The sequence below is a fragment of the Pholcus phalangioides genome, unplaced genomic scaffold, assembly GCF_987345545.1.
Source record: "Pholcus phalangioides strain wild (caught in Gottingen) unplaced genomic scaffold, Ppha-v1.0 ptg000001l_1, whole genome shotgun sequence".
In the NCBI taxonomy this organism is placed as follows: domain Eukaryota; kingdom Metazoa; phylum Arthropoda; class Arachnida; order Araneae; family Pholcidae; genus Pholcus; species Pholcus phalangioides.
Genome location: NW_028301594.1, coordinates 1,004,426 through 1,022,979, shown reverse-complemented (window position 1 = coordinate 1,022,979; position 18,554 = coordinate 1,004,426). Strand labels below are relative to the sequence as shown.

The 18,554-nt window shown below is 39.4% G+C and overlaps 1 protein-coding gene across 3 annotated transcripts in view; it reads right to left on the bottom strand.

Annotated features, from left to right (window-relative positions):
* Positions 1–11,807, bottom strand: part of whd (carnitine O-palmitoyltransferase whd) — a 43,636-nt gene extending 31,829 nt beyond the window's left edge. The window contains exons 1-3 of one of the 3 annotated variants that reach the window (XM_089232412.1): positions 11,679–11,807; positions 11,241–11,299; positions 5,861–6,004 (exon numbers count right to left, since the gene is read on the bottom strand). In XM_089232412.1, coding sequence (XP_089088538.1) covers positions 5,861–6,001 — 141 coding nt within the window. In that variant the 5' untranslated portion in view covers positions 6,002–6,004; positions 11,241–11,299; positions 11,679–11,807. The other 2 variants (XM_089232414.1, XM_089232369.1) reach the window with 2 other exon arrangements.
* Between the last annotated feature and the right edge of the window lie 6,747 nt (positions 11,808–18,554).

The window sequence follows — 18,554 nt, the reverse complement described above, 5'->3', positions numbered from 1 at the left end:
GCCAGGTGCCAGCGATGAAAGAAATTATCTTCGAGATCGTGACATCTTTTTTCTGTCCATCTTTGATCTCTAATAGCCTAGCCTCCGAAGCAGGAAGTGTAGAGATGACAAGTCTCATGTAGGCCTTAGTCTCTTCCTCCAATTCACCGGAGTTGTCACTTTCAAGAGGGGCTCTTGAGAGGGCGTCTGCTGCTAAGAGCTGTTTACCTGGAGTGTATGAGATTGTGAATGAATATCTCATCATCCGTAGCCTGAAGCGTTGTAAACGAGGTGTTAATTCATCCAGTTGCTTCGTTGAAAATATGGGCACGAGTGGTTTGTGATCGGTCTCAAGACGCACTTCCAGTCCCATAATGAAGTCTTCAAATTTCTCACAAGCCCAAGTGAGTGCTAGCGCTTCTTTTTCGATTTGAGCATATCTTCTTTCTGCAATGGACATAGTTCTTGACGGGTAGGCCACAGGGTGTAACGTACCGTCCTTGTGTTCTTGAAGCAACACACTGCCCAAGCCGTAAGACGATGCATCCGCAGAGACGATGACCGGTAGCTTAGGATCAAACCGTGCTAGGACTGGTGCCGACGTAAGCAAGCGTTTGATTTCCTTGAAGCATCGAGCTTGCTCGGAGTCCCACACAAAGTCATTGGCTGTTTTCAGTAGCGCTTGAACTGGAGCCAAAATTTCGCTCAAATTCGGTATGAACTTGGCCAAATATTTCACCATTCCAATGAAACGTTGCGCTTCACGTAGATCTTTTGGTGGTTGAAGATTTTCAATGGCTTCTACTTTCATCGGGTCAGGCCGGATTCCTTTGTGGTCTATCAGATGACCTAAGAACCTTAGTTCAGTGACACCGAAGACACACTTGTCCTTGTTGAGGGTGACGTTCGCATCATGGAATCGTCGAAGAACTTCTCTGAGACGTCTGTCGTGTTCTTCTTGAGTGACGCCCCACACTAAAGTGTCGTCTGTCAGGTTCGTCACGGCTGGAATACCCTGTAGAAGGTCTGCAATGTCTCGTTGAAAAACTTCTGGAGCTGAAGAAATTCTGAACGGAAGTCTCAAGAAACGGAACCTTCCGAAAGGCGTGATGAAAGTTGTCAGCCTTCGGGACTTCTCTGCTAGTTTCTTCTGCCAAAACCCTGTTGTGGCGTCCAGCTTGGAAAAGATCCTGGCGTCTGGTGGTATTTGGCCCAACAGATGATCAACTGAAGGTAACGGAAAGTTCTCGCGTTGAACGCTGCTGTTTAACTTGGTCAGATCGACGCAGAGCCTGATGTCTCCATTCGGTTTTGCTGCTAACACCAGTGGAGCACACCATTCACTAGGTTCTGTCACTGACTCGATTATTCCGTCCTTCAACATCGCATCGAGATGCTGTTTTATTTTATCCATTAATGGGATAGGAACTCGCCTTGGAACATGAACTGCAAAGGGCACGGCACCGGGCTTCAGCTTGATTTCGTATGCTCCCTTCAGTTCTCCAAGGCCATCGAAAATTCGTGGAAATTCTTTTTCCGGGTCGACTTGAGTTAGGCTGTGAGCCGCCACTTCATTGAGTCGTTGAATCAACTTTAGTTGGACGCAATGTTCTCTTGACAATAGTGGATGATCGGGTCCCTTGATCACATAGACTTTTGCTGACGTAGAGACTGACTTGCAAGTTAGCTGGCACTCGAACATTCCCTTGACTTTCAAGTTCGCTGCACCGGGACTCGAAAGATTCCGGTCAGGAGGCTTGAGTTTCGGAAATCTGCTTTTATTCCGTTTGTAGAGACTGTCTGGGATGACTGTCACATCTGCTCCTGAATCCAGCAGAAAGTTGACTCGGACATCTCCGACTAAGACGTCTTCTTCCCAAGTCTCTTTGTGCGATGACGCGGATGATACCAAGTAGCCAAGGAATGTCCTCGACGTCTTCACCCCGACTTTACGCACTGACGAAATGTTCGCAGCTACCCTTGACTTGCAAACCCTAGCGAAGTGGTTTTTCTTACCGCACTTACGGCACGTGGCGTCCTTGGCCGGGCAGGAATTCTTGTCATGAAACTTTGCTCGTCCACACCGAAAACAAGATGAAGCTTCAGTCTTACTGCGAGCCTGACCCTGCTTTTCCTTCGTTGATTGCTCTTGTTTCTTGAACTGTGAGCCATGGCTTCTCCGTGGATTTCTGTGACCCTGGCCGGGTTCCTGGCTAGCTCCGAGCTGGTTTAACGCAGGATTATGTAACTCCTCTTGCTGCTTCTTGACCGATTCGTATCGTCTTGCCATGGTCGTAGCTTTCTCCAGCGTCAGACCTTGCTCCAGCTGAAGCTTCTCGGACAATCTTCGGTCGCTGACACCCACGACGATGCGGTCGCGAATCATCTCCTCTCGGAGAGCTTGATACTCGCATGACTCCGCTAGCACACGGAGAGCAGAGATGAACTCCTCCACTGGTTCTCCGGAGTGTTGAACACGGTTGTTGAACTTGGCCCGCTCGTATATGATATTTTTCCTGGGCAAGAAATGTCCGTCGAATGCCGCGGTAACCAAATCGTACTTCTCTTGGTCCGCTGATGGCAGGTGAAACGAGGCGAAAATGTCCTCCGCTTGATCACCCAACAAGTAGAGAAGCGTGTTGACTTGGTCTTTCTCGCCCTTCTTCGCTAGCCCTGACGCGTCGCGAAATCGATCGAAGCGTTTCTTCCATTTTGGCCATTCGGATGGCGTTGTAAATGAAAACAGTTCGGGACACGGCACTTGAAACGTCGACGACATGTTCTTAGCCCTAACCATAGACTTATGCAAAGCGGCGATTTAGGCTTAGTTATTCGAACGTTAGTAATCAAGCTAAGACTTACTCAACGACGTTCGAAAACTGGATCGGCGGATCTTTCTGGATCCCGCAGCTGCCACCATGCTTCGCTTGGCCTCCTAGACATATCACTAATTAAGTATACACCAGAGCCAACGAGAATAACTTATAATCCTCTTTATTTACACAGACGCCTAAACCAGAGCGTCCGACATCTCTCATGTCCAACAGTCAACAACCTTCTATCTCTTTGGCCCCATGGCCTTTTCACCCGATCCGATTATTATACATCACTTCATTTCACTTCCGACACAAATTCCCCCCCCCCAAATAATTTCTGAAAAAAACAATGCATTGCACCTCCCCTCTCCTGCATAGTCCCTTATATACGGGACAACCAGCAATTTCCAGTCCCTCCAATGTTTTCTTCATGTTCGCACCTCTGGCTACATACATTTCGTCCAAAGAAAGAAAATCAAAGGAAAAAATTTCAGTGCTTTTTTTCTTATCATTGAGTGAATTATTTTTTTACTTCATGTGCATTAAGAAAGTTTCAATTCATAAACAAAAGCATACTCTTACATGTGCTTACATCTCTCACAAGGCTACATCGACAGTATAAAAGCACTTAGTGTATTAACTTTCATAATACTCTGCCACAACATGTAAAATGTGCTGCCAATATGAAGACATAGTATGGAGGTAATGAATAACTCTCAATTCTCAATCTTGTGTTTCAAGGTGATAAGAACTCTTTAATTTGAAGCCATGTCTGGCTACACATACAGGGTGATTCCATAATTTCCTTTGCCGGCTTTTTACTAATGAACTGTTGATCCTAGATGCCTGGCTTTCTAGTCCGCAAATTATCAAACCCATTTGCTCACCAATAAGGTGTTAAACGATATGACTCGTTCCGATGGATATTTTATATTTCACAATAAGATTCTCATTTCATTTGTTTTTACATCCTATGTACATAATATGGCAAGTGTAAGATAACAGATGAGATGGCATGGGCCCTGCCTCCAATTGCTTATAAAATACACCTCCATCCTAATATGCCTACATTCATACGTTTAACGAAACCCAGAAATTTTTCTCAAACTCCCAATTCCATCTCGTCTGCAATCACCACAAAATTTGTTAATCCCGACAATACCCAATTGTCCGGGGAAAATATGTTGTAAAAATTTTGTTCGTATGTTTTTTTTCTCTTATTTTTTTCCCTTTTTGACACAAAATAAAGTGTTCCAGACTTTGCCACGAAGCTGGACTGGAAGAGATCTCTGCAACAAGGTACGTCAGAGGCAAAGTTCTGGCATTCATTCATGATCCTAGAGGCATGTTTTTAGTTAGAAAAATATCCAAATAATGTGTGGAACTCAGATGTGTCATATTCATGTTGCAAAGGGTTGTACAGTTATTAAAATATAAGCATTAGCCTTTTAAATACACACCCTCCGCTCAAAATCCAAATTAGAAAGTATTTCCTTAAGACAACAACAAAAAAATTCATGTTTCTAAGTGAAATATTCGCTGAGATATTTGAATTAACAATGGAGGGAAAAGTTGGAAAAGAACAGCATAAACTAATGAAAACACTTCTTTCATGTATTTATGCTCTTTCCCAACTGTTTTCCCATTTTTTACTTCAAATGTCTAAGCAAATGTTGCACTTAAAAACGTGGGATTTCTTTGTTGGCCTCAGGAGATACAGGATAACAACTTTCTAATTGGGTTTTGGAGGACAGGACGTCTATATAAATAGTTTTACATTTTAAGAACTATACACCCCCTTGCACCATGAGTGATGTATCTTAAACTTGCATGTTATTTGGATACTTTTTTCAATTAGAAGTATGTTTCTTGGATCAACGTTTTTCCAAAAAGATGCAGCAAGGGGATTTATGGAATATCTTATATACATGCACATAGCATTTTATAAGATATATATATATATATATATACAGAAAACTGGCTATATTTAGAGAGTTGCTGGTGTTTTTTTTAGAAAGAAAAATTTGTATCTTCACATATAGCCAGCTTTCCCTAAATCGTATGTGTGCGCCACTTGGTGGCCAGATGTCATTTATAAGCAATTTAACTGATTGTTGTCATTGTCTATTGCAAAGTGCCATTTAGCATACACACGCTTTAAGGAAGAAATATTCCTTCTCCATAGCTCAGTGGTAGATCATTCGTCTGGTGTACAACAGACCAGAGTTCGTGTCCCAGTGAAGGCAGAAAGGAATTTTTTTTCAGCAGCTCAATTAGTAGTGTTTCCCGTATATCTTGTAATTAAAAAACGTAGAGGACATCGTTGACTTTTTTTGCACTTTGTTTATAAGAAAGTCGTCATGTTGAATAAGGTATTGGGAAACAGCTCAAATTACGAATTGAAGAATTGAAGCTGATCAGAAACAACACTAATTTGTAAGTTTCAGGCAATGAAAGATTACCATAGTATACCAGTCATTAGAAATGGCAAAATTGAAATGAAATTTAAAACATGTCACCTGCCAAGTAAATCAAGAAAGACTTAGTAGGGGGGGGGGGGGGGAAATGTAACTTTTCTGCCTCTCCTTGGTTAAAATCATCTCGGAGGAATGTTCACGCGGAACTAGTGTAATTATAACCATCATTAACATACCTTTTCATGGGTTTAAAGAAAGACTGGTCTGGTACTTTCAAGAATTTTGGTGACATTTTAATGGACGATTCTTAATTTTGCAATCTCTATGAATGCATAATTATTGTATCTTTAACATTAATTTTTTGACAGTGCGCCACAAGTTACTCAAAAAAGCAATATTCTCGTTATAAGCTACACTTTATATGTCAAATTTTTATTATATATATAATTTGATGATTTGTCACTCCACATTTTTTTAGATATAGTGTGATATTTTTGGAAATTTTTTTTTTTGTTTACTTTATAGTAAACAAAAAAAAATTCCACTTACTTGAATAGGCCTACTTATTATGAAAGATACTTCTATGATACCAAAAATATCAGATTGAAAAAGTTATTGCTCATGTTATTATAAGTTATTTGACTATACCCAGAATTTTGTCATTCTCTTCCTCCATGATCTGATTCCACTTTGCCAAACAGCATAAATGAGTTCAGTATCATAGTTAATGTTAAATCCTTCATGAGATATGGTGAAGCTGAACGCTACGGCCGAATGTGCTTCCGCCATTTTCTGAAAAAGAAAATAAAAATATATGTATAATAAGTATTATCATAAACCTTGATCAACATCTCAAAATTACCATATATTTCCGGCTTAATATATTTATAGTGGTGAATTGTGAGAATGTCTTGATTTGAAAGTATAATCCACATTAAATGCGAGAAATATTATATACAAATAAGACTTGAAAGCATCAATTATGCAAAATGTGACCATTTAAAATTTCAAATCTTTGACGCTTTTCAACAAGTAAAAAAAAAATTGGCAGCAATATCAGATTGTGTAGCCTACGGCATTTATCTAGTAAACCATTCTTCAACCTTTGTAGACCTGTGGACCAGTAAACAGTTTGGAATATTTTTACAAACCAGCTGAAAATGGTACAAATAATTTGTGGACCTGCTAATGACTAACAAAATAAAAACCAATATATAGATTATATATTTATCCCAAAATTCTACAACACGTTACCACCAGAGATCACTCACAATATTAATTTATTCTCCTTTAGAAAATTTTTCAAGCAATACATGTTCTTATTTGATGGTGTACAAAATCTGTTTTAATGTTTTTTCGGTTGCTCACATGTAATTCTTAAATAACACTTGAATATGAGCCATACTTTTGTGCCAAAGGATGCACAAAAGTATGCCTTGTTCTACACATACGTGAAGCGAGCCATTAATATCTGCTCTTCACAGATGCTACTAGATGCTGAACTGAATATCCTAAGAGCAATAGCCGTTGATCAGGGCTACCGCAGCTCTCTCATTTATAATCTACACCACAAATTTATTAAAAACACTTGCGCAACCACAAAAACTTGATCATTTTGCCTTTCTTCCCAAAAACCAGCCAACGCATCGCTAAAATCCTACGAAAATACAATTTTTCTGTGGTTTTCATCCCTGTGAATAAACTTCGCTTCTCTAAACTAAAAGAACCCATTGACACACTCAACAACTGGGGCATCTACAGCATTTCATGCCAATGTGGATCATCATATATAGGCCAAACTAAATGTGCCCTAAAATAAAATTTAAATGAGCATAGAAGATACGTAACCAACCAAGACTAACCGCTCATCCATAGCCCAACACTGCTGGTCCTTTGACCCTAAATTTGACTTCTCTTCTGCCAAAATCATCCAAAAATTCCCCTCACTGTCTGACTCAGACTTCTTCGAATCATTCCTTATCAACAAAAACACAAACCAGTTGGTCAACGACCTAACGAGCACACCACCATTCTCAAAAATCTGGCAACAGTTTCAACAATAATTATTGTTCTTCATCAGCATCACTATCACATTCTCGTTTGTGATTGGCTCTGAAATTTTTTTTCCCATCCTCCTCTACTCTTTTGTTGCTGGTTCATTTTAAATTTGACTCTTTCGTCTACAACAGCGAGTAACTCCCGCTATAAGGAGTTTTTCTTCTTTGTTTCTGCGGCTGATGAAGGAACTTCATATAGTTCCGAAATGCATATAGCCATGGTTCTTTTGCAATTTTGGGTTCAACTACGTCAGCTTTCAATTGTATTATCTAACCCAAAAGGTAATTCATTTCCAATAGTATCATCTGTTGGGAGATTAACTGTTCCTGGCAAAGTACCTAAACCATAGGTAAACAACATCTTCAAGCCATCAAGTACGGATTTCACTTCATGAACTCGTTGAAATTCCTCCTCTTCCATCGAAATCAAGTTTATTTGTACTGCTGCAGAATATCCAATTAATGACTGCGTATAATCATCTTCAACTATCACAAATTCAACATTGAACTTTCTAAAATTTTTTGGATTTATCAGATATTCTCTGTGTACTCCTAGTGGCTTTAATATACTGCCATTCCACATCTTTAAGGTCTGATGAGAGGTATCTATACCACCCGCACATTTTCTAGGAAGAATATTGACAGAATCTCTGATGCCAATTTGAAATTTCACTTCCTTATCATTCACTAGCATAAGAAATATAACATCACGAGACTGTTTGGCTTTAATAATATTCACCCAATGCTCACTTGTTTTTTCATTATCAAAAGGGAAACCATTATAACGTTTGAAAGCTTCATCACCTTATGTATGTAACAGCAGCGCAACTTGATATTCATCAGTTTGATCCTGTAATTTAGCCGAAATCGAATAGTTCTTCCATTTCTGTACGAATATTTTACAGTTAGAAACTAATTCAGGGTCAAACATCAACATACTGGGAGGCCTAATCCCAGGGATGTAATTTCAACTTTTTCCGGGGGTGGAGGGGATGGGGGGTAAAGAACATGTACTCAATGTATCTGTATATATATACCATTTTTAGTGTATTTTCAAAAGCCGGGGCAACAGCTCCGACCCCCCAAATGACAGGCCTTCATAATCCCATTTATCGGAGGACTTGTTATCACGCTTTCATCTGTCATGGTGCTAATCTGATTTTTTTACCCCTTTGTCTATGGAGAAACTTCTTTCAGTAAAACAGTTGTTGCGTCTTTTTAGCAACTGTTTTTTCTCTCTTTTACTGCTGCCACCATGTTCTGTTTTGAATCTTTTAAACAAGTAGAGGCGAGATCATAGAGAGACATCTTTAGAGAGCAATACAACTTTTTATTCTCCATAACATCAACCATAATAACTCTCTCGTTGCCATACAAGTAACGCTAAACTCTCTGAAATATGTACAGCTTTGACTTCAAATAAACTTACTTCAAATTATGTAACAATTACAAGGTTAAGTCGTAAGCAGAGATAGACTCAAAACGCTGTAGGCCACATGATGATAATGTAGATAAAAGTTTATACATGGATCTGTCTCTCTCAATGCTTCCCAAATACTTTTAGCTGTGGACCCCCCCCCCCCCTCCCAGAAATCTGGATGTATGCCATGGACCCCCATTTATAGCAGCAGAAACTGCATGGTGAGCAGTTTCCGCTATATACCGCCATCTATGAGAGAGAACTTCTTGACTACCAGCACAATTTTTGTGAAGTCATAACAATATTACTGTTGCAGTCTACCAACGTTGCAGCGTGGCTTTTGCAAATAAATTTAATTAAAACTTCTTTTTAAGAAATAAGAGATATATAGTAAATATAGCCTATCTTTTTCAACTTTGCATTAATTTTTCTAATTCTACATTTGAGAAGTGAGCCCCTGGAGGTCCAAGCACCCCAAACGGGAAACTGCTGATCTATATATATTAGATCTGTTGGAGCTATCATTAATGCTGGATGACCCCACCACATAGCCCCTTCATGACCAGTACCTCCGTCCATGGATCAGGTATCATAAAAGCTAATTAATCAAATTCAGAGGTGCATTTATGGTTTTGCTCCCTGTGGGCTACACAAATTTTATTGCTCTTCTCCCATCCAGTATAATTTTCTTGACTACTCTTTTATCGAATTTGCCACCCGCTTGGCCTCCCCCTCCACCCCCATTCCTGCAAATACATCTCTAAGTCATTCTCTTGGTCACTTCCATGATCACATTCTGTTTTGGTGACTTTTGGTTGCTCACTGACATGGTTCTTTGCTTTATGGGTCACTATTGATCATTTACATGTTTACCCATAATCTAGGTCATTCAAATGCTTTCACACGCTCGAGGTCACTCTTTTGCTCACTCACTGACTTGGTCCCCAGCTGTCTGAGCAGAGAGGTAAATTTATGGAAGGCTATACAAATTTTGCTGCTCCCTCCCCCCCCCCCCCCAATTGCACTAATTTTTTTGGCCACTCATTCCTCAAATTTGTCGCCTTGGGCTATAATAAACCATTAAGCTTCCTTGTAAATATGCCACTGATCAAATTATAATAGGCCTGATCTGGTCATCTTTCGCAGCTGATACAAATTTTTTTTGGCAACATGCATTTCAATATTGTTGCTTGCTCAAATCACTCAGTTTATCAAGAACGAGCTCTAAATTATCATCAATAGTTATTTGCACTCATCAAGTTTCTTTGCTGTTGTCAACACCTTCATTTTCACGAGTAGGAAAATTTCTGATATCACCAATAAATTTCCTCACTTAAAAAAAGAATTATCACAAATTCAGCCAAAGTCTTTTAATGCAGAATCCTGTATGTAAAAAGAGGGTTGGGTAATAAACAGTTCTATTTCATTGACAAAATTGCTTATTTACAATTTGGCAATATATTGGTAGGTATGTTATGGTAAATATGATAAATCAGTTATTATACATAATAACCAGTTATTATGCATACTTACCAATCATTTTGGCAAGTTTGATAAATTTATCACTTTTACCAAAGATTAGGCATAGTATCAAAGCATTGTTGGTAAATCTGATGAATATTTGAAATTTATTGCATTTATTTGTGATTATGCATAATATCATAGTGTAATTAATTTGATAAATTCTAAAAAAAAATCCAAATGAGTCTAGTATGTATGATGAATAGAGTCAAACCTAGATATAAGGATAAAAAATTTTACGATCGTACCTCAATATAATGATACAATCATGTACAGCATATCATATAGTATGATTCGTCAATTTAACAAAAAATACAATGCTCTTGGGTATTATGCATAATCTTCAGTAAAATTTTTCAATTCGGGAAAATTTACGAACTTAAGTAATGCTCTGGGATTATGCATGATAATTGGTTATTATCAGGGCCTGTTTCTCGCATGGGCAAACAGTGCAAGTGCCCGAAAAATTGGCTGTTTTTATATTATAAGCACAGGCCCTTCTCCCCTCCCTATGCCTTTGCTTCATAGAACACCATATATAAGGGGCCACAAAAATATTGATTTGCCCTGGGGCCCCCCCTCCAAACTTATGAGAAACAGGCCCTAGTTATTAAGTACAATAACTGCTTTTATCACATTTACTATAGAATGATTAAATGAAATTTGAATAAGAGTTCCAAATACTTCCAAATAAATGAGTGGTAATATTCCTTAGAGAGCACTTCACATTATATATCACCATAAATAAAAAACCATTTCCTAACCTTTTCCACCAAATCAGTTGATCCCTGTACATAACTCGTAGCACAGCATTGCATTTCACCACCACACTCCATCTCAACCACGCACACACACATCTACTGACTTACATAACAAACCTCTCACAGTGACACCGCTCAATATAATCATTACTCAAAAGTATAACAAACCTGTTCTTACGAGGAAAGATCCTCCAACTCTGATTAATTATCAACACACAAAAAAGGTCAACAAGAAACGTTGTCCGAACAACAAAAGTTGATATACCAACCTATCACTCAACACCTTCCTGGATGCAAATCAGTCTTTCTTCAAAGCCGGATCATAAGCCTGGGAAGAGAGAGGAAAAAAATATTATAATGAAATATAATAGCTTCCTACAAACCACATATTCAAATTACTAGACTTTAATTGTGTATAGGAAGTTTTATAATAAAGGTAAGCGAGTTATGATTCCTCTTCTCCCCACTCTTAGTCTATTACACAATAAGGAAAATCATACTTAGGGGTTATGCAATGGAAAAATGATAAGAGACATGTAATGAATTGGACATCTAATATGGGGAGTGGATTGAAAAAAAAAAAGACATTGGAGGTGGCATTGAGACACAAAATGAATGTCATTAATATATAAATTACATTTAAAATTGTCCAATTTAGGGGAAAATGAGTCTGTGGTAAACAACAAGAAAATCACGTTTATACTTACTACGTTGCAACAAAAAAACTGCTTTTCTTCTTAGTATTGTTATTATTATTATCTTTTTTTTATCAATGGGAGGAAGAGGAGGAGGAGGATGGACGGAGGTGAACTCTCTTCTTCCTTCCTGTACGCGGTGATCTTTCCGCCTTGTGACGAAATAATAAAGTGTGGCCCCTTCTTCTTCTTTACCCCACCCCCCTTTGCTGAAATGGTAGGGGTCAAGGACGTGCAAGCGAAATCGAGTTTTTTAGGCACTTTCTGAGGATTGTTTCATGAAAGCTGCGTATTTAAATGGAACCTGTTTTTTCGTGACCACTCCGAGTTCCATGACGAATGGCTTCTTTTTTTTTTTTGTATTCACGGGGCAGCTTTTTAAGAGGAAGAAAAATGTAATGTCAGAAAGCGTCTTATTTGCTCTGGGGGAAAAAATACTGAGGCCGTTTAGTTTCATTTTTATATGTTTTAGGGATCTATCCCTATTTATGGAATGGGTTTCTAAGAAAGTTCCAAACGGGGTTTTGCCAAACCTCGCAATCACGATAAAGTTTTTTAGCAGGGGTTCTTTCATGGTCCCCACATCCGGGAGCAAAGCCCCCTAGGCTGGGATCGTTTACGGGCCCCCGCGGTCAGACTTTCCACGGGCCCTTCTATATTTAATTTATGGCGTGAAAAGGAAAAAAAATGATGAGAATTGTCCCGGGGCTAGCCCCTGTCAGCCCTTCCCATGTTGGGGCCGTGGGTTGTTGACACCATGGATGCAGAAGCGTGTTTACGGTTTTTCTGACTGTTGGCTACCTGAATTTTGCTCAGCCCTTCTCTCATTTTAGTTTAACACCCTTGACAACTCATTCCTCGAATTTGGTGTCCTATGCTATAGCCTGCTTAGCTACCGCCCCTTGAAATACGCATTTGTCTCTAAGTCACTCTTTTGGTCACTAACATGCCTGCACACTTTCTTGGTCACTCCTTTGATCATTTACATGCTAGCGCACTTTCTTGGTCACTCTTTTGAGCATTCACATGATTGCGCACGCTCTAGGTCACTCTTTTGCGCACTCACATGCTTGCAAACTCTCTAGGTCAGCGGTTCTCAACCCTTTTTGACTCTCGGAGCCCTTTTTGGCATATAATTTCTATGGCGGAGCCCCGTAGACCTATTTTTTACTTATTTAGCAAAATTACTCATTTATTTTTATTATTTTAAATTATTTTATAATTTTTCTTTCCAAATAACTGGTTTTTTATATTTTCCTCGAGTGGCCGCGGAGCTCTCGAGGAGGGCACAAGGAGCCCCAACGGCTGCACGGAGCACCGGTTGAGAAACGCTACAGTAGGGTGCAAACGTAGTCCGTGGACAATTTTAAAGATGTCTGTTTGTTTGTGTTGATACTCACGCATTTTTTTTTTTTTTTAACGATGACGGATAACAGAAACTGACGGTTGAGCGAGTGACGGTTAATGAGAAATAAGAATAAGTGAAGGAGTGCTGAGCAAGTGAGTGGAAAAATAAGTAGGTGAGTGAGTGAGAGTTAGTGGGTGGGTGAGCAAGTAAGTAACTAGATGAGCGTGTGAAAGAGCAGGTGAGCAAGTGAGTGGGCAGGTGAGCGTGTGAAAGAGCAGGTGAGCAAGTGAGTGGGCAGGTGAGCGTGTGAAAGAGCAGGTGAGCAAGTGAGTGGGCAGGTGAGCGAGTTAGTGAGCTGGTGAGCACATCAACACTTTAGTGACTTACTAGCTTGTTCACTGGCTGATTCAACTCTCATTCGGTCGCTCACACGCTCACATATTCACACTCACTTGTTCAATCACTCGCTCACAGATTCACTCTTACATACTCGCTCACACATTCATTCACTGGCTCACATATTCACTCACTTGTTCAATCGCTCAATCACACATTCACTCGCTCGCTCAATCATCCACCTCACTCACTCGTGACGAACTGTTTGTCCGTGAAATTTTCATATTGGTGAATTGCGTGGCGAGATGAATTGCTGTCGACGAATTTTCCCATGAATCGAGGATATAAGATATTCTTCAATAATGACTGATTTGCATAATTTTTCAATATTACTTCAATATTTTCGCTCAATAAAAAAATCAATGATGCACTAATTACTAATCTCTCACGTGATTAACTTTCGGCTTAGCAGTGTTGATAAGTTTCGGTTTTACTCCACGTTGGAGAGAATGTGGTTATGGTTAATATGTACAGTTAAATGTGAAATTGATATGTTTAGTGATACCTCGGCTAACGAACGCTACGACTTACGAATTTTTCCGCTATCGAAGATTTCTTTTCGACATTTTTCCTACCTTGGCTAATACGCTGAAACCTCCCGTTCGCGAACGCCGATGGGATAAAAAAAAATTGTCCGTAAAAGAGGGGTTATGAATCAACGGTTTAAAAAGCATAGTTTTATTATACAAGGGGGAATTATTATTTTGTCGTAAAAGAGGGCTGTCCGTTATGAGGGATTTTTCTGCAAATAAGGATTCGGCTAACGAACATTCTAATGTAAGGGTGCACAACCTTGTATATATATATATGTTACTACCAAAGCCTGAACCCGGCCAGTTCGCGCGAAGTGGCTAGAGATCCCTGGCCAAAGTCCGAAAAGAAAAGGTGATTCGAGGTCATCACCATTTAGCGTATTTTTTCGTGATAATCATGTCCACGCCCGCTAATGGCAATCCATCATTATCACAGCCCCAATGCGGTAATCATTTTTGTTTTTTCAAAATTTTACAGTCAGATATGACCGCTGACAGGTTACAGCTGTCAAAATCTGACAGAAACTGTATCTATATAATTATATAAATAATTTTTTTTATCTCAAATTTCTTTTTTCTCTCTCGTCACATGAAGCTAATCCAATGCAGCTACTATATATCGCCACGTATCACACGTTGGCGGTGCAAAAATATGGATTTGGCGCCCACCGGACCTTTTTTCATCAGCACATCGAACTTTGGCCAAAACTCTCGTCCAATTCGCGAATCGGCTGCATTTCGGGCTTTGGCAGTAGTATACATAAAATTTGAACATATGACTCATAGTTCATAACTTTCATAACTTTTTCGACTGTAAATTTCAACTTTGCTCGTTCGCCATTGACAATATCTTTTCGGCCATAAAGTGCAACTTTACTTGCCTCTGACAATTTTTTCGGTTGGTATTGGCAACTTAATTTGTCTTTGACAATTTTTTTTTCAGCTTTAAATGGCAACTTCCCTTGTCTTTAACAATTCTTTTGGCTGTTACTGGCAACTTGACGACTTTTTTTTGGTAATATCCCGTATTTTTTTTATAAAAGAAATATGGTCATGTTAGATATTTTTCGTGTTGCATGTCAACCTGGACAACTTTCGCTGGCCAGATGGAAACCACTTGGAGTTCCGAATTTGGTCAATATCTCACCAGTAAAATGCCGAGCGTGCCGTTACCTGTGCATCCTGTATATGTATAGCAATACAAGATGCATAGGTAACAGCACGCACGACATTTTACTAGCGAACTATTGATCCTAGAGAGACATACTTACATACAAAACTTCTAAATGTATTTTTTTGTTCATCAAGTGAGTCCTATGTTTTCTCAGTCATTACGTTTACAAATACGTTTTAATTCGGTTAGAACGACCACGGTTGTTACGACAACTCGGTTATAACGTCAATAAGTGGCGGTTGTAACTAATTCTCATAGAGAATAGTGTTAACGAACCTTGCCTTTTATTTTTCTCTATTTTCAACAAGGCTTAGTTGAAGTTTTGAAATCAATAATTAAGATTATTTACATGACATAAATTATATCATGATAATTATGACTCAGTATGACTATATAATTAATTATAATCACATAAATATATTCATCCCACATTATTGTCAATGAAAATGCAACGACCCCGCGGTTATAGCGACTCGTTTTTTTCCCTGTTAATCAGTGTTCTTTATAATAATTAGGGTGATAATGTTACGGTAAATGTGATAAATCCGTTTATTTTGCGTTATCACCTACCATTTTTGTAAGTTTGATAAGCTTCCCTAAATTTATCACTTTTACCGTCGACTATGCATAATACCCAAGCGTCGTCCATGACATGATGAATCGTACTAAACTCATCACATTTGTATAATCATATTATGCATAATCGACATTTCGTATTGGTAAGTGATATATCGGTCCCATTTCCGTGATAACATTTTATTATCCAGATGACTATCGGAATCAGATATAATGAACTCTGATTTAGCGAATTTTTCCGAACATCTTCGACACCTATAATTAGGTCATATTTGACGAAACCTGACCTTGATATAACAAACGCCTGTTTGACAAATTTCACGATTGTTACGATTTACATGCAATAAATCTTTTCCCCAACGTTAGGTATAAAAAACAGACGAACATTCCCGAGATGTAATCAGCTGTAATCTCAACAATTTCTTGAGAAAACGTCATCAGCATGGGAACAAAAGTGACGCTTGCCGCCTGGCAGTCGAGCCGTTAGGAAACTAGCCTCTCACTGTGCAGGTCTGGGTTCGAATCCCGGTTCGGGCATGAATGTTTACTAACAAAGTCCCTGGACGAATCATGCTGGTCCCTTGGGAACACGTGAGGATCACAAATTTAATTTAATTCGTCGTTGTATCCGAGGTGGTTGCATTTTATCGACGCTAAAAGCAATGTTCATTAACATTATTCTTTTAGGGAATGAGTACGAACAGTCAATAACTACAGCCGAGGTGTCGTTACAACCGAAGTCGTTATAACCGAGTTTGACTGTACGAATATGCACACTTCCCAGAGGAATGTTTACGAGATGCATGTGCGGTTAAGTAGTACGGTAAAACTCCTCTTAACGGGGACACTCCACTGATGGAGTCACCCCTCTTTTACGGCCAAATAGTATTTTCCCCTGGTGTAATAAAAGTATGTCATTGAAACCCTTGATAAACGGTCACCCATTTTTTACGGACGAATTTTATTTTCGTCCCACCAGTGACCGCAAAAGAGAGGTTTTACTGTACTTAATCATCTCATTAATTACACTAGTAAACGAATTAATACTTTCTAAATCTCTTAAGCTAAGCAAATGGGTGGCTTTACTTAATGGGCGGCTTTCCTTGGATCAGCGTGGAGTCACTTCGGTTATAACTGGAGAAACCGCGAGACACCCAGACTGACGCAAAAATCAACGTAAGCACTTCAGCTCTCCCAGGGTATCTCAGGCAAAACCAGAATTTATTGATATGCCAAAGATTAAATGTAGTGCATCGTAATGAACATTATGTAAATCGAAGAATCAAATAAATCAAGTGAAAGTCAAAGTGCAACGAGCACCAATAATAAATTATAGAAAGTTGGGTAAAATCATGTCACGGGAGCAATCAAAAGTTTGATCGATCAAGGATTACATGACAGAGGGGTGGAACACCCCATTCCGCTCAGACTGTTCAAACGGTACTAGTGTCCTTTCGTCGAAGCAGTCGATTGACGGTGTATTGATAACTCATGTGGTCAATCCTAATCCTATCCATCCCGATGAAAATTTTACGAGAACCACAGAAAACCAACTTCAGATGAACCAACTTTACCCCCGCTGTGGAGACGGTAGAGTTCGATGTAGTAGTCTTGAATGAAACGGTTTCTGCTCAGCTCTGCGGACCCTTAGCCCACCACCTCAAAACCCGGCACCATTGGCACAGTGACTCGAAACAACGAGCCAGTGATACCATTGCCACGACGATGTTGAGTGTAAGTGGCTGAGCAACTGACCTCCAAATGCAGAGAGGACGAACGCAAAGGGTTCGCTCACTCAAACTGCCGGGGGTCACGATGCTCGGTACCTCTCTGGTCCACAGAGCTAAGCCAAACTAACAGGGGAGAAAGAACAACGAACCACAAAAACATCAAACGAAGACATTGGGAACCTTTCCCAGAGCTACCTAACCGTGTCAATGCCCACGACCGAAGCCCTAAAAACTGTGATTCTTACCTGAATCTAGATTAAGCCTCATACAGAGGCCTTCCTTCGAGGTTAGACGCAAACACACGTCTTACCGGAATGGAATCTCCAACACGAATGATTTTCAACAGACGTTTCAACGCCTCCAAAATGTATTTTTAAGAGATTCCGTTGCTCAATAATGAGTGAGAAAGTAATTCATTTGTTGAAACACATTGTTATTCAACTATGGTAAGAGTCAATCACAGTGGTGCGCAAACCGGGGGTCGTGTCAATGAACTGAGGTGAGGTTGGGGTGGGGCGGGGGTCATGAGAGATTCTCCAAAATGATAACTTACAAATACGAAATTTTTATTAAAAGATGTGTCAAAACTAAAGAATGCCTTTGTTCAGCTGAGCTAATTACCATGTATCATACTGTAATTTGTTTTGTAATGTAATTTTGTCAAATTCTGCTTGTACAATAACGAATATATCGGCTACGTCATGCTAGAATCACGAATGTGCAATGTCCTCGCAAAAAAAAAGAACGTGGGAAATGACATTTGAATGGATTCTCTACCCATGTTACTCTATGGAAGCTATTTTCCTAATATGTTTTGTAACGTCTGCTTCAAAAGGGATGCATCTGTATGTTGTGCTGAAACATCCGCGTTTCAGGAACAACTTAGATCAGCGGTTCTCAACCTTTTTTGAATCGAGGAGCCCTTTTCAGTACATAACTTTTAAATGGGAGCCATGTTTGACTCGAGGAGCCCTTTTTGTATATAATTTTTTATGGTGGAACCCTGTAGGCCTCTTTTTTTTCATTTTATATATATCTATCAAATTTACATATTTATTTTATTTTCCTTAAGTCACCGTGGAGCCCCTAAGAAGTGCACACGGAGCCCCAAGGGATCCGCGGAACACCGGT